The following is a 16774-nucleotide window of genomic DNA, read 5'->3' as shown; positions in this document are numbered from 1 at the left end:
CGAGAATGGCCCTGACCCGGTTGCGAGACCAGAGACCTCTACGTGTCAAGTCAACCCGGCCACGGACACGATCCAGAGCTACAAACAGTATCTCGATTCTCGGCGTCGCAGAAATTTTTATTAGTCTGTGCATGTCTAGACCTTTGTATTGTTATGCTATATGTACAATGATGAGGTTTCTGCCATTGAAATGTGTGCTGATGCAATAAACAGTGACAATCACACCATATGAGTCTTTATTTATTCAAGCAAGGTACGGCAACACATTCACACAAGTCACCCTTGTCATAAACAGTGGTTGGATACATGGTTAGCTCCACCCACTCTAGCCACCCAGACCTAACATCGTCTCATTTCTTCAGTGATTGAGCTAGGGTGAACATCTCCTGAGACTCTTGTTGAGAGAGAAAAAAAAGTAAACTCTTGAACTTCTTACATCGACAACATAGCCATGGTCGGATACATAGCTGTGGTTGGATACATAACTGGTTGAATATATAGCTGTGGTCGGATACATAGCTGTGGTTGGATATATAGCTGTGGTTGGATACATAGCTGTGGCTGGATACACATTCTTAGCCGCGGTAGGATACATAGCTAACACATAAAAGCCCTTACACAAGCCACATCTGCATTAGAGCCTCTAAGGCTTTGGGAGGTGCACAACTGGTTCGAGTCACGCAGGCTGGTTGCTTTTAGACTGCAGGACTTTATATTTAATTGGAACCGAGTGGCTTTATTCAGCTGCACGACATGGAGGTTAAAAAACCTACATTCATCGTGACAGAACACCCTAACTGGTATTTAAAACTTAAGTATAAACATGTGTTTAACTGTGAAAGCACACAAGAATTGTTCAACACAGTGGCGGATCTTATGGTGTGCAAGCAAGACGAACTATCTGAAAGAGAGAAAAGGTATAAACCGAAAAATATCTACAAGAGTATCAGGGACATGGTGCCCAGACGCCGCGAAGCTATACAGCAGAAACCTTCAGTCTTGCTGTTGCGTGCGCTTATGGACCTAGTGGACATTCAAGGTGGGAACGACTTTGACTCTATTGCAAGTGTAGACAAGGCTGGTATCAAACACTTGCTGCTGGGATACGGTAAATACACGGCCTTCTATATACCGAATAAGGAGCTGGTAAGCCCCAATGGTAAGAAGGTCATTCCTGTGGTCACACAGTACTCTGAAACACACAGTCTCATTTTCTATGACAGCAGCAGATCCATGATCGGAACCTACATCGTAGAAATGCCGAAAACCGGGAAAGCTAATGGGAACTCGTACTTCTTGCAAGAGGTACTGTTTGTCCCGGGACTCGAGAGTCTCGAGTTGCTGAAAGGGGTCACGGGTAACAAGTTCGAATTCTGGGACATGGCCCTAGAGGTGCCCACGCACTTAACAGCTCTTATTCCTTGCTTTCAAGAAATCCAACCTTCCCAGCTACTGCGCACCGAAGACAAGAACCCGTGCACCCAGAGCAACAATGAAGCCATGGTTTCTCACATGGACGAGATACACCCCATGTGCTGCGTGGTAGAGAGGGCCGAAATGTTGAAGAATAAACGCGAGGGCAGCGTGGATTGTCTCACCGAAACACAAGTAAGATGTGATTTGACGCACTTCCACTACACGAACAGTGGCACTCGTACTGTTTATTATAGAAGGAACGGAAAGTTACTGGATGGCAAGAAGGTGAACCTGGTCCCGGTTGCCACCCTGAGAGAGGGACAGGTTGAGAAACCTGAGCTGTACGTGTCTACCACGGTGAGGTTTTGCAGGGCCGTCAAACAGTGTTTTGTCAAGGGATATGGGGAACTAGCAAGCAGTTGTTGTGCCACAATACAGGAATTGAACAGGAAGACTTTTATCGTCGGACCCCTGATGTATCAGGTGATACTCAATTCGGCATTGACAGCCTTCATCAAGTGTGTTAATCCAAACAGCTGGTGCAATTATATACCCAGGCACATTGAGACCATGATTAAGGATCCTGTCATGGTCGAAGTTGTGGAATTGGCCATTAAATTCATGGGCAGCAAGATCCCCAATGCGTTCGCAGTGGCCGAGCTGCTATATTGTCCCATTGAGAACGTGAGAGAATACCTGAGGTTTTGGAACATGTACGCCTCTGACAGCGCCATTCACACGGCTGTGAAGAAGAAGCATATCAGTATTGTTGAGGAGCAGATGACAAAGGACTGGGCTGATTTGGCCCAAATTGCCTCCAGTTACGGTCAAAGGAGATACAACAGCGACGCCAAAATGGTCTCAGCGTGCAAAGCGTTGTACACTGATCAGACCCTGGACAACGCAGCCAAAGCCAGTGAGATGTGGCATGCCCTGATCAAACATGATACAAGCCAGAATAAGGACAAGAATTTGGTACAGATGTATGCCAACGCTAAGGTGCTCTTTTTAAAACTCCACATTCATCACAACAAAGTGAAGAAAGGGCTGAAGCTAAGAGTAGGAGAGCACGGTGATCCACAGAGTGGACCGTATTCCTCAAGCTCTACGTCCTCACGCTCTACCGAAGCTGATGATGCCGATGTGTCTTCTAAGTGTCCAGCTGAGGTCGAGGAGTGCAACAAGGACCGTGCTATGACCGGAATCAGTGAGAGAGGTGACAGTCTGTACTCTATCGTGATACCAGAATCCGTTCCAATTTCGGCGTGGATAAAGAACATGTCAACTCTGCTGATGAGCGAACCCTGGCTGAACAATGAGCCTCTGAGGAGAGAAGCTGTTTGCACGCTCCTCGCATTAGATAACACTCTCCTGGATAGTAGACACAGCGACATCCTTCAAGATTGGGTCATTAACAACCAAACCGTTGTCAATGTGCTCCATATGTATGGGTTGCAGGATAGACTCAGTAAAGCTCTCGTGGATTGCTTAGCGTCTATGTCCACAGTGAACTGGAAACGCAAGATACTGATGTCTTTCCACGGTACCCCAGTTCAATCCATGGGGCATTCGGACCAGCTTGTAACTAAGCTGTACAACAAGAGGAACCCTAGCGCCCAATGCAATAAAAGCGGTTTGCATGACAAAAGACGTGGACCTGAGAAACAAGCACCTTTGCAACACCCAAAAGTGGTGAAGCAAGATCGCACATCTTCTAAGTCAAATAAGCATTCAACCTCTAAGTCATCCGGGTCCAAGAGCGACAAGAAGGCTCGCAATTCACAAGCACACAGCTCGCGCACCGGGTACGAGGACCAGCACCCTTGGCTGTGCAAGGCTGTGGAAGTGACCAGCGGGGAGGAAGAGTGTGATGAGGAGGATGAAGATGAGATCCCCGGTGAGGATTTGGAGGCTACGATGGGTTGCGACAACAGCGAGAGTCCTGACGAATACGAATACAGCGACGAGTTCATAGACGTCAGACCTACAGAGAAGGAATGCAGCAGTGAAGGGGAGGAGGAGGACGTGGAGGCGTTCTGCGCGCAGGTTAAAAGGAGGGCGAAAAAGGCTAAGTGTAAGAGGAAGAATGTTAATCGAAAGTATAAGCGTGTGTCACATTCAGAGTCCAAAGAAGACTACTGCCCCGAGCCTGGCTGTAGTGGTGATATAAAAGTGGACATACGAGGGTATAAGCGTGCACTGCCATCCGAATCTGACGAGGAGTTGATCAAGCCCGCTGTAAAGCGCGTCAAACGTATAAAGGAGAACCGCAGGCCCAAGGAGAGAGAGAAGAATCGTAGCAGGGCTGAAAAGGAGACGTATGTCCCACACGCTGAAAGAGAAGAGAAGACTCGTGCGAGAAAGAGACAGGACAAGTCTAAGAAGAGGTGTAAAACAGCAAAGCCTGCTAAGAACACACGTACCCCGAAACGGGATTCCCCTGTTTACAAAAGCAAGCTTTCCGACTCGGAAACCGACGAATGGGAGGAGGAGCTCGGGGGGAGGGGTAAGGGGGTCAATACTTCCAAGATAAAATGCACTCCCTCTCCAGTCACCGGGTCAACCCAAGAGGAGAGAAGATCGCATAAGAAGACCCAAAAGGTTAGGCCTGACAATACGCCCAGACAAAAATGCATAAATGTTACAGAATATTACAATTTGTCATAATTACACTTCTGACTTCCGTCTGTCCTGTTTGCCCTCTCTTTGTTTCTCCAGCTGACTATGGGACACATTGCCAAGGGAAAGAAGGCTTTCGTCCAGAAGTATGCTCAGTGCCACACAGTAGAGCAGGGGAGCAAGCACAAGGTGGCCCCCAACCTCTGGGGTCTGTTTGGATGCAAGACTGGACAGGCAGAGGGCTACTCATACACGAATGCCAACAAGAATTAAGGTCAGTTCACTTGTGGTTAAATGAGGTTTAGAATAACCCTCTACCTTGGCTATAGAACAAGTGAAGAGGGGGGCATCATTTTCTGAAGTTGACATCAAGATATTTCAAGATGATAATAATAATAATAATAATAATGATGATGATGATAATGATAATAATAATAATAAACGTTTTTATAGAGCTCTTATCAAAACATGACATCAAGGTATTTCAAATTAATAATAATAATCATAATAATAAACTTTATTTATAGAGCACTTATCAAAACAAAGTGCTTCACAGAGAGAAATAAAATACCACAGTGAATGATAAAATACATAAAAAACAATAATAATAATAATAATGGTACATAACTACAAACTGGGAAAATGCAGCTAGAATGAAGCTAGTTCAAAGCAGAGATAATTAAATGAAGATGTAACGGGGTCTTAATAATTCTTTAACTATTTGTAAATATCTTCATGAGCTATTTTCTATTACAAAAGTACATAAATGATTGATGCTGGCAAATAATGAAATGATGTGAATATTTCTTTACTTACAGTATGTTAGATATAATTAAGTTACATTTAGTGCTGCAGCTAATGATTACTGCCATTTTCTTACTTTTCTAAAAGTGTGTCCAAGGTGACATCTTCAATTCCTGCCATGCCTTGATTAAATTGTTTGTCTTGCTTTCATCACTGATCATCTGTCTGTTTCCCAGGTATTGTGTGGGGCGAGGACACCTTGTTGGAGTACCTGGAGTACCCCAAGAAGTACATTCCTGGAACCAAAATGATCTGGCATCAAGAAGAAGGGAGAGCGCCAGGACCTCATTGCATACCTTAAATCAGCAACATCATGAGCTAGTCATAAAAATCTGAATATTTAATGCCATTTTATTGTTTTTTTGTTTATTCCTAGGCTTACACATGCTAAATATGTGGTTTTATGTTTAGTCATTTGTACATAAGGTTAATTTAGGTTGTTGATGGTTAGAAAATGGCACTTCTTGTGAGCCAGTGAGTTCACACCAAGTGTCACTTCTGCTTTAAGCTCAGGGTGCGAGCAATCGTTCAAGTGGCTGAACATAAAACTATAGTCCGTTTTGTTTGTTTTTTGGTCAATCTGCACTTTGACAAATTGACTTTCAACGTGATGATATCAAGCTACCATAGATTCAAGACCTTGATCGCTGTTGAGTGTAACGATAGAGGGAAAAACGTTGTGCACGAGATACACCAGAGCTCGTATGTGCACAGAACCTATTTCACGTATCTGAATAAGATGCACAAGAGCTTGAACGAGGGGGCTGTTAATTATGGCATGAAGGACATTTGGAACCAATTAAGAACATTGTGGGCTATATGTTCTTATTTGCCTTTCTGTCACTGTGCATTGGTGAGCGGTGAATTTGTATGCTGAGCAGAGGTTGGACAGGACGCTAACGAAGTTTTGTCATGCAGACGTGTTTAGTGTCACCACTATATTGTACACCTGAACGAATAAAACACCTGTTGAAATGTACCATTGTGTCTGTATCTTAACTCGGTATAAAGAAACATAGAATAACGCCGTGTCATAGGCAATTTGTGACACAGCGGCATAGTCCACATCATGTTCATGATGAGGGAGCTCGCAGAACACGGTTGCTTATATTTGTGTCACAAATATTGTGTGAGCGTAATGAATTAAAACCAGGACCATAGGATATTGTCATTTGAAACACCTTATTTTACACAAGCACTTGAAATGTATGCAATCAGGCCTGAACCTATATGCACATAACTCAATGCAACCTTGTATACCATGAAAAAGCCAGTGTCAGATAAATGTGAGACTTGTAACTGTAAGGAATCTGTTGAACATGTGCGGATGGGATGTAGGAGGTTCAATGTAGAAAGAGAAAGACTGAAGGGCAGAGTAGTAGAGATGGGCAGGGAGTGGAGCATCAAAGGTCTGTTACAGACAGGAGATAAACAGTTACAGGTTCAAAGGGCTTTTATTCAAATAGTTAAAAGAAACAGCTATAATATCTAGGATATAAAATCTCTATAAAGTATAAATATTTATTTATCTCCAACCCCACCCCGTTTGTTAGTTTTGGATAAAGTCATGATGTTACACACTCCGATACAGTAGGTGGCGACATGCAGCTTTAACGTTGGTTTGTAGCCCGCCAGTAAAATCGAAGAAGAAGAAACGAATCCCTTAGTTGGAAACTTAGCCGTGGTAAAAAAAAAAAAAAAAAAAAAAAAAAAAAAAAAAAAAAAAAAAAAAACTTAGCCGTGGTGGTTGGTTAGCTTAGCCGCGGTTGGATACTTAGCCGTGGTGGTTGGAAACTTAGCCGTGGTGGTTGGTTAGCTTAGCTTAGCCGAGGTTGGATACTTAGCCGTGGTGGTTGGATACTTAGCCGTGGTGGTTGGTTAGCTTAGCTTAGCCGTGGTTGGATACTTAGCCGTGGTGGTTGGTTAGCCGTGGTGGTTGGAGCTTAGCCGTGGTTGGATAGCTTAGCCGCGGTTGGATACTTAGCCGTGGTGGTTGGTACTTAGCCGTGGTGGTTGGATACTTAGCCGTGGTGGTTGGTTAACTTAGCTTAGCTTAGCCGTGGTCGTTGGCTAATACCTTAGTTGAATACTTAGCCGTGATCGTTGATACTTTAGTCGTGGTTGTTGGATATTTTAGCCATGATCGTTGATACTTTAGCCGTGGTTGTTGGATATTTTAGCCGTGGTCGTTGGCTAATACCTTAGTTGAATACTTAGCCGTGATCGTTGATACTTTAGCCGTGGTCGTTGGCTAATACCTTAGTTGAATACTTAGCCGTGATCGTTGATACTTTAGCCGTGGTTGTTGGATATTTTAGCCGTGGTCGTTGATACTTTAGTCGTGGTTGTTGGATATTTTAGCCGTGATCGTTGATACTTTAGCCGTGGTTGTTGGATATTTTAGCCGTGATCGTTGATACTTTAGCCGTGGTTGTTGGATATTTTAGCCGTGATCGTTGATACTTTAGCCGTGGTTGTTAGATATTTTAGCCGTGATCGTTGATACTTTAGCCGTGGTTGTTAGATATTTTAGACGTGATCGTTGATACTTTAGCCGTGGTTGTTGGATATTTTAGCCGTGGTGTTTGGATTAGCCGTGGTCGTTGATATTTAGCCGTGGTCGTTGGCTAATACCTTAGTTGAATACTTAGCCGTGATCGTTGATACTTTAGCTGTCATGGTTGGCTGATACCTTAGTTGATACTTTAGCCGTGGTTGGTGGATATTTTATTTGGAGACATTAGCCGTGGTTGGATGCTTTGGCTAGGGTAGTAAGTAAATTGTGTAAATTCCTACAGTTTTGAAGCTGTCACTAGACTTCTTCTTCGATTTTACTGGCGGGCTACAAACCAACGTTAAAGCTGCATGCCGCGCCCTACTGTATTGGAGTGTGTAACATCATGACTTTTACCAAAACTAACAAACGGGGGAAACAAACACCTCGGAGCACAGGCTTTGCAGATGTATTGCTTACACCTGAAGCACACTATGTTTGCACACTTTGTCCGTTTTCTACGTGGGCACAAGAGCCATGCAATGTCTATGGAACTGCATTTTGTTATATCCAGGCGGGGAGTGTTTGCTGTCTTGCTTTCACTAACCCCGGTAATTATCAGATGTTTTGGTTTGTTTTTGTCCAAGTTAAGTATTGCCTCATGCGTGGTTGGACACTAGTGAAGTGACCTTCTTTACGACCGCCAGAAACCGCTCATCGCCTGAGAGAAGCAGCTCATACCGGCACCTGAGTGATTTTAACCCCGCATAGTTTCATCCCACAAAGGTAAACTTTTATTCTTCCTATTGATCAGTTATGTCATGAACAAGTGAAGAGGGGGGCATCATTTTCTGAAGTTGACATCAAGATATTTCAAGATGATTATAATGATGATGATGATAATAATAATAATAAACGTTTTTTATAGAGCTCTTATCAAAACATGACATCAAGATATTTCAAATTAATAATAATAATAATCATAATAAACTTTATTTATAGAGCACTTATCAAAACAAAGTGCTTCACAGAGAGAAATAAAATACCACAGTGAATGATAAAATACATAAAAGACAATAATAATAATAATGGTACATAACTACAAACTGGGAAAATGCAGCTAGAATGAAGCTAGTGCAAAGCAGAGATAATTAAATGAAGATGTAACAGGGTCTTAATAATTTTTTAACTATTTGTAAATATCTTCATGAGCTATTTTGTATTACAAAAGTACATAAATGATTGATGTTGGCAAATAATGAAATGATGTGAAAATTTCTTTACTTACACAATATTAGATATAATTAAGTTACATTTAGGGCTGCAGCTAATGATTACTGCCATTTTCTTACTTTTCTAAAAGTGTGTCCAAGGTGACATCTTCAATTTTTCTTAAACAAACAGCTCAAAACCCAAAGATCTGCAGTTTATACTTAAGGCTTTAAACGATTGCCTGTAGCCTCTTGAACTTTGGCCACTGATATCCGGTCTCTTATCCTTCTAGTTTGGTGGTCACGTCCCTCTTAGTTGCCTTGATTAAATTGTTTGTCTTGCTTTCATCACTGATCATCTGTCTTTTTCCCAGGTATTGTGTGGGGCGAGGACACCTTGTTGGAGTACCTGGAGAACCCCAAGAAGTACATTCCTGGAACCAAAATTATCTTTGCTGGCATCAAGAAGAAGGGAGAGCGGCAGGACCTCATTGAATTCCTTAAATCGGCAACATCATGAGCTAGTCATAAAAATCTGAATATTTAATGCCATTTTATTGTTTTTGTTTATTCTTAGGCTTGCACATGCTAAATATATGCAAGCCACATCTGCATTAGATCCTCTGAGGCTTTGGGAGGTGCACAACTGGTTCGAGTCACGCAGGCTGGTTGCTTTTAGACTGCAGGACTTTATATTTAATTGGAACCGAGTGGCTTTATTCAGCTGCACGACATGGAGGTTAAAAAACCTACATTCATCGTGACAGAACACCCTAACTGGTATTCAAAACTTAAGTATAAAGATGTGTTTAACTGTGAAAGCACACAAGAATTGTTCAACACAGTGGCGGATCTTATGGTGTGCAAGCAAGACGAACTATCTGAAAGAGAGAAAAGGTATAAACCGAAAAACATATACAAGAGTATCAGGGACATGGTGCTCCAGGACGCCGAAGCTATACAGCAGAAACCTTCAGTCTTGCTGTTGCGTGCGCTTATGGACCTAGTGGACATTCAAGGTGGGAACGACTTTGACTCTATTGCAAGTGTAGACAAGGCTGGTATCAAACACTTGCTGCTGGGATGCGGTAAATACACGGCCTTCTATATACCGAATAAGGAGCTGGTTAGCCCCAATGGTAAGAAGGTCATTCCTGTGGTCACACAGTACTCTGAAACACACAATCTCATTTTCTATGACAGCAGCAGATCCATGATCGGAACCTACATCGTAGAAATGCCGAAAACCGGGAAAGCTAATGGGAACTCGTACTTCTTGCAAGAGGTACTGTTTGTCCCGGGACTCGAGAGTCTCGAGTTGCTGAAAGGGGTCACGGGTAACAAGTTCGAATTCTGGGACATGGCCCTAGAGGTGCCCACGCACTTAACAGCTCTTATTCCTTGCTTTCAAGAAATCCAACCTTCCCAGCTACTGCGCACCGAAGACAAGAACCCGTGCACCCAGAGCAACAATGAAGCCGTGGTCTCTCACATGGACGAGATACACCCCATGTGCTGCGTGGTAGAGACGGCCGAAATGTTGAAGAATAAACGCGAGGGCAGCGTGGATTGTCTCACCGAAACCCAAGTAAGATGTGATTTGACGCACTTCCACTACACGAACAGTGGCACTCGTACTGTTTATTATAGAAGGAACGGAAAGTCACTGGATGGCAAGAAGGTGAACCTGGTCCCGGTTGCCACCCTGAGAGAGGGACAGGTTGAGAAACCTGAGCTGTACGTGTCTACCACGGTGAGGTTTTGCAGGGCCGTCAAACAGTGTTTTGTCAAGGGATATGGGGAACTAGCAAGCAGTTGTTGTGCCACAATACAGGAATTGAACAGGAAGACTTTTATAGTCGGACCCCTGATGTATCAGGTGATACTCAATTCGGCATTGACAGCCTTCATCAAGTGTGTTAATCCAAACAGCTGGTGCAATTTTATACCCAGGCACATTGAGACCATGATTAAGGATCCTGTCATGGTCGAAGTTGTGGAATTGGCCATTAAATTCATGGGCAGCAAGATCCCCAATGCGTTCGCAGTGGCCGAGCTGCTATATTGTCCCATTGAGAACGTGAGAGAATACCTGAGGTTTTGGAACATGTACGCCTCTGACAGCGCCATTCACACGGCTGTGAAGAAGAAGCATATCAGTATTGTTGAGGAGCAGATGACAAAGGACTGGGCTGATTTGGCCCAAATTGCCTCCAGTTACGGTCAAAGGAGATACAACGGCGACGCCAAAATGGTCTCAGCGTGCAAAGCGTTGTACACTGATCAGACCCTGGACAACGCAGCCAAAGCCAGTGAGATGTGGCATGCCCTGATCAAACATGATACAAGCCAGATTAAGGACAAGAATTTGGTACAGATGTATGCCAACGCTAAGGTGCTCTTTTTAAAACTCCACGCTCATCACAACAAAGTGAAGAAAGGGCTGAAGCTAAGAGTAGGAGAGCACGGTGATCCACAGAGTGGACCGTATTCCTCAAGCTCTACGTCCTCACGCTCTACCGCAGCAGATGATGCCGATGTGTCTTCTAAGTGTCCAGCTGAGGTCGAGGAGTGCAACAAGGACCGTGCTATGACCGGAATCAGTGAGAGAGGTGACAGTCTGTACTCTATCGTGATACCAGAATCCGTTCCGATTTCGACGTGGATAAAGAACATGTCAACTCTGCTGATGAGCGAACCCTGGCTGAACAATGAGCCTCTGAGGAGAGAAGCTGTTTGCACGCTCCTCGCATTAGATAACACTCTCCTGGATAGTAGACACAGCGACATCCTTCAAGATTGGGTCATTAACAACCAAACCGTTGTCAATGTGCTCCATATGTATGGGTTGCAGGATAGACTCAGTAAAGCTCTCGTGGATTGCTTAGCGTCTATGTCCACAGTGAACTGGAAACGCAAGATACTGATGTCTTTCCACGGTACCCCAGTTCAATCCATGGGGCATTCGGACCAGCTTGTAACTAAGCTGTACAACAAGAGGAACCCTAGCGCCCAATGCAATAAAAGCGGTTTGCATGACAAAAGACGTGGACCTGAGAAACAAGCACCTTTGCAACACCCAAAAGTGGTGAAGCAAGATCGCACGTCTTCTAAGTCAAATAAGCATTCAACCTCTAAGTCATCCGGGTCCAAGAGCGACAAGAAGGCTCGCAATTCACAAGCACACAGCTCGCGCACCAGGTACGAGGACCAGCACCCTTGGCTGTGCAAGGCTGTGGAAGTGACCAGCGGGGAGGAAGAGTGTGATGAGGAGGATGAAGATGAGATCCCCGGTGAGGATTTGGAGGCTACGATGGGTTGCGACAACAGCGAGAGTCCTGACGAATACGAATACAGCGACGAGTTCATAGACGTCAGACCTACAGAGAAGGAATGCAGCAGTGAAGGGGAGGAGGAGGACGTGGAGGCGTTCTCGCGCGCAGAGTTAAAAGGAGGGCGAAAAAGGCTAAGTGTAAGAGGAAGAATGTTAATCGAAAGTATAAGCGTGTGTCACATTCAGAGTCCAAAGAAGACTACTGCCCCGAGCCTGGCTGTAGTGGTGATATAAAAGTGGACATACGAGGGTATAGGCGTGCACTGCCATCCGAATCTGACGAGGAGTTGATCAAGCCCGCTGTAAAGCGCGTCAAACGTATAAAGGAGAACCGCAGGCCCAAGGAGAGAGAGAAGAATCGTAGCAGGACTGAAAAGGAGACGTATGTCCCACACGCTGAAAGAGAAGAGAAGACTCGTGCGAGAGAAAGAGACAGGACAAGTCTAAGAAGAGGTGTAAAACAGCAAAGCCTGCTAAGAACACACGTGCCCGAAACAGGATTCCCCTGTTTACAAAAGCAAGCTTTCCGACTCGGAAACCGACGAATGGGAGGAGGAGCTCGGGGGAGGGGTAAGGGGTCAATACTTCCAAGATAAAATGCACTCCTCTCCAGTCACCGGGTCAACCCAAGAGGAGAGAAGATCGCATAAGAAGACCCAAAAGGTTAGGCCTGACAATACGCCCAGACAAAAATGCATAAATGTTACAGAATATTACAATTTGTCATAATTACACTTCTGACTTCCGTCTGTCCTGTTTGCCCTCTCTTTGTTTCTCCAGCTGACTATGGGACACATTGCCAAGGGAAAGAAGGCTTTCGTCCAGAAGTATGCTCAGTGCCACACAGTAGAGCAGGGGAGCAAGCACAAGGTGGCCCCCAACCTCTGGGGTCTGTTTGGATGCAAGACTGGACAGGCAGAGGGCTACTCATACACGAATGCCAACAAGAGTAAAGGTCAGTTCACTTGTGGTTAAATGAGGTTTAGAATAACCCTCTACCTTGGCTATAGAACAAGTGAAGAGGGGGGCATCATTTTCTGAAGTTGACATCAAGATATTTCAAGATGATGATAATAATAATAATAATGATAATAATAATAAATGTTTTTATAGAGCTCTTATCAAAACAGGACATCAAAATATTTCAAATTAATAATAATAATCATAATAATAAACTTTATTTATAGAGCACTTATCAAAACAAAGTGCTTCACAGAGAGAAATAAAATACCACAGTGAATGATAAAATACATAAAAAACAATAATAATAATAATGGTACATAACTACAAACTGGGAAAATGCAGCTAGAATGAAGCTAGTGCAAAGCAGAGATAATTAAATGAAGATGTAACGGGGTCTTAATAATTCTTTAACTATTTGTAAATATCTTCATGAGCTATTTTCTATTACAAAAGTACATAAATGATTGATGCTGGCAAATAATGAAATGATGTGAATATTTCTTTACTTACAGTATGTTAGATATAATTAAGTTACATTTAGGGCTGCAGCTAATGATTACTGCCATTTTCTTACTTTTCTAAAAGTGTGTCCAAGGTGACATCTTCAATTTTTCTTAAACAAACAGCTCAAAACCCAAAGATCTGCAGTTTATACTTAAGGCTTTAAACGATTGCCTGTAGCCTCTTGAACTTTGGCCACTGATATCTGGTCTCTTATCCTTCTAGTTTGGAGGTCACTTCCCTCTTAGTTGCCTTGATTAAATTGTTTGTCTTGCTTTCATCACTGATCATCTGTCTTTTTCCCAGGTATTGTGTGGGGCGAGGACACCTTGTTGGAGAACCCCAAGAAGTACATTCCTGGAACCAAAATGATCTTTGCTGGCATCAAGAAGAAGGGAGAGCGCCAGGACCTCATTGCATACCTTAAATCGGCAACATCATGAGCTAGTCATAAAAATCTGAATATTTAATGCCATTTTATTTTTTATTTTTTTGCCATTTTATTTGTCACAAATATTGCGTGAGCGTAATGAATTAAAACCAGGACCATAGAATATTGTCATTTGAAACACTTTATTTTACACAAGCACTTGAAATGTATGCAATCAGGCCTGAACCTATATGCACATAACGTTCAATGCAGCACATACAGACAACGGGGAAAAATCCTCCAGTATGGAGTATTAAGAACACGCGGTTCTATCTTTGATATGAATGGCCAGACCCGGACAGGCTACGCTCCCGAACTGAGAACTAATTTTTCACCCAGGATGCTATAAATAAACTGTATTCAGGTCCTGCATTATGTGTTAGTGAACACATCATGTCAGTGCTCAAAACACAAGTCTGTCAAACTTATTTGTGGATACATTTTTTATGGTAACCCCATTCTCATGTTATATAGCCTGTTGCACTTATGACCATGCTTTGTTAGTAATTAGTTATGAGTTATATGTTATGGTGTTTTGTCATATGTGGTCATTTTAGTCCTGCAGTTATATATTTGGCCACAAGAGGACACTCTTGTCTACAGAATTGTATGTCAATGCATTTTTTCCTTTACAATTTTCTTATGAATGAATGAATGAATATGAATGTATATTTTTGTTTTCCTTTTCCATTGTAACTTTCAATGTAAGCTTTTCCAAGTAGGCTCTTCCATGTTCATTTTCCAATTTTATTACATATGGTTTCCTTTTCCATTTCTATTGCCATTTTAAATGTAATCTTTGCCATATTCCATGTCACGTTTTTCATTTAGACTTTTCATTCAAATGGCCATTTCAGAATTTACATTTCTTATTTAATTGTCCAATTTTACTTTTTAGTTTGCTTTTTTCTTTTTAATATTTAAATATGGAATGATTATCCTTAAAAGTAGAGTCAAATGATTATTTGTTTACCATTTTCTCTTGCCTTTTTTTGTCATTTTACCTTAGTGTTGTTAATTCCAACAGGGGATTTCATCAGCTGTCAAAACACCTGCCTGCTATGCAGTTTAAGTCAGTAATGGTTTACCATTCGGCATTATGGACAGTATCATTTAGGAACTATATAATAATACATACTTTTGATTCATTCTAAAGTTGTAAAAGCTGGAGAGCCTTTTTGCCCATACAGCAGGATTGTGGTGCAAAACATGGCTGCCACAGATGGGAAAGAAAACAGAAAACCCTTCAGCATTGATGTTCCCAAACATTCCTGATGTATTCAGATGACCTTACTGGGAATGCTCCCATCAGCTCCTGTTTCAAGCTGGACGTTTGCCATGGGAACCAGGCAAGATCTATTTTAAATTCCTGAGAGCCCCTTTCATAAACTGTCCAGAGTTTCAGCTTCTCTTAACGTCTGTCTGTCCATCACTGAATTTCTCCCTTGTCCAGCTCTTGTGTTATAAAGAAAGTCATTCTGTCAGAAGTGGACATATGAAGTGCCTTCAGGTGGTGCAATGCGATCTCCAGTGGATTGTGGTTCATGGTTTTGTACTGTATGTTACCTTTTTTGTGGTCATGAATGGTAACCTCAATTTATTTGACCTTATTCATTTTATTGTCTGTACTTCCTCTGTACTCACGTCCTTATTCTCATTTTATCTGCCTTGTCTGGTTTTATTTCTTTTTGTAAAGCACTTGCTATGTAAAGTTTATTATTATTATAGTGGCCATGGTGCATGGTTCACAGAAACAGTAGCTGGGCATTTCTGAACTACACATATCACAGGTAAATATAATAAATATAATATACATTATAAATTTGTATCCTCAAACTTAACAAATCACTACATTTTAGAGGTGCCCACAAATTACACAATTAATTCCTGTAAGGTAATATAATTAAATGATTACAACCATTCAGTTTCCCTATGTCTTTCTTGACCTTCACTCTCATACAGTTTTGATGCTAAATTGTACATGTAAAAAATAGTGCAGTCTGTATGACCCTAAGTCATTAAACTGGACATTGATCATTACATCTCTGCGATACTTGAGATAATTGTGCAATATTCTGTTTTAATACTCCTGTGCAATATACTCCTTTCAGTTTAAAATTCCCTATTTATTGATATTGATATTTATTCATACCTCTAGTACTGCAATATCCTCCGTCTCATTATAAATAAGCTACACTTAACTTGACAATACATGCACTATTACTTATTACCATATTATTATCATCAACCGGTAAACCCACTTTGTACTTCACACTTTACTTTATACTTATACCCACTTGGTCCTTAATTTATTTTCTGATCTGTATTATAGTGTATTATATATATATTTTTTGCTTAGTACTTCTATTCCTGACGTGACAGTGAGCTGCTGTAGCAAAAGAGTTTCCCCTCGGGGATCAATAAAGTATTTCTGATTCTGATTCAGAAAATACTATTCCAATAATATTAAAACAAGCTCACTACAGTTGATAACAGATCTTCTGACAGCAGTCATGGGAAATCGGACCGTGGAACTGCTCAGACTGTGAGACAGCTGACCAAAATTTGTGACCTGCCAGAAATCCATCCGATTGTCCGAAAGCCAGATTGTTGATCATTCAGCCGATTCTAAAAAACAAGTTGGGGGCGACCAATTCGGGGCTAAAATCAGGCCAAATCCGTACAGTGTCTGCCCGGCTTTAAAGTGTCTTTCAGCTGATGAGACTTTTACCTGCTTAACCACATTATGTAATGTTGAGTTTGATTCAACAGCAGTAGACCTTTTTCCATGGAAAACCTTTTGACATGTCACAGTAAGAAAAGCAGAGGTGCAAATAATAAAAGTAATGATGGCTGAATTCCATTTAGCTGCTTCAGTTTCATGCATGCTAGTTCACTGTCACACTGTCATGGTTTACTGGGACACACTGGCTTAGTCTGTACTTTTCCTACTATGAAAAGCCTAAATGTTTGCTGTGAAATAGACTTATTCAATGTATATC

The 16774-nt window shown here is 42.1% G+C and overlaps 3 protein-coding genes and 1 long non-coding RNA gene across 5 annotated transcripts; all 4 read left to right on the top strand.

Annotated features, from left to right (window-relative positions):
* Positions 1–977: 977 nt before the first annotated feature.
* LOC122884085 lies at positions 978–5077 on the top strand. The gene is made up of 3 exons (XM_044213482.1): positions 978–4017; positions 4135–4309; positions 5016–5077. The coding sequence occupies exons 1-2, from the start codon at positions 1018–1020 to the stop codon at positions 4306–4308; spliced, it is 3174 nt and encodes a 1057-aa protein (XP_044069417.1). The 5' UTR covers positions 978–1017; the 3' UTR covers position 4309; positions 5016–5077.
* A 1487-nt stretch (positions 5078–6564) lies between these two features.
* On the top strand, positions 6565–6720 carry LOC122884089. The gene is made up of 2 exons (XR_006379799.1): positions 6565–6625; positions 6671–6720. It is a non-coding gene; the product is annotated as an uncharacterized LOC122884089 (long non-coding RNA).
* Positions 6721–6798: 78 nt separating this feature from the next.
* LOC122884086 lies at positions 6799–12112 on the top strand. Of its 2 annotated transcripts, XM_044213484.1 has the most exons (3): positions 6799–7944; positions 8041–8119; positions 8919–12112. In XM_044213484.1, exon 3 carries the CDS (start codon positions 9278–9280, stop codon positions 12110–12112), a length of 2835 nt encoding a protein of 944 aa, XP_044069419.1. In that variant the 5' UTR covers positions 6799–7944; positions 8041–8119; positions 8919–9277. The 2 variants fall into 2 exon arrangements, with proteins under 2 accessions (XP_044069419.1, XP_044069418.1); XM_044213483.1 differs by having other exon boundaries at positions 6799–8119.
* Positions 12113–12361: 249 nt separating this feature from the next.
* On the top strand, positions 12362–15692 carry LOC122884087 (cytochrome c-like). Its single transcript, XM_044213485.1, has 3 exons — positions 12362–12541; positions 12659–12833; positions 13649–15692. Exons 1-3 carry the CDS (start codon positions 12476–12478, stop codon positions 13783–13785), a joined length of 378 nt encoding a protein of 125 aa, XP_044069420.1. The 5' UTR covers positions 12362–12475; the 3' UTR covers positions 13786–15692.
* The last annotated feature ends 1082 nt before the right edge of the window (positions 15693–16774 follow it).

The sequence above is a fragment of the Siniperca chuatsi genome, linkage group LG11, assembly GCF_020085105.1.
Source record: "Siniperca chuatsi isolate FFG_IHB_CAS linkage group LG11, ASM2008510v1, whole genome shotgun sequence".
In the NCBI taxonomy this organism is placed as follows: Eukaryota; Metazoa; Chordata; class Actinopteri; order Centrarchiformes; family Sinipercidae; genus Siniperca; species Siniperca chuatsi.
This window is presented reverse-complemented; position numbering and strand designations above follow the sequence as displayed.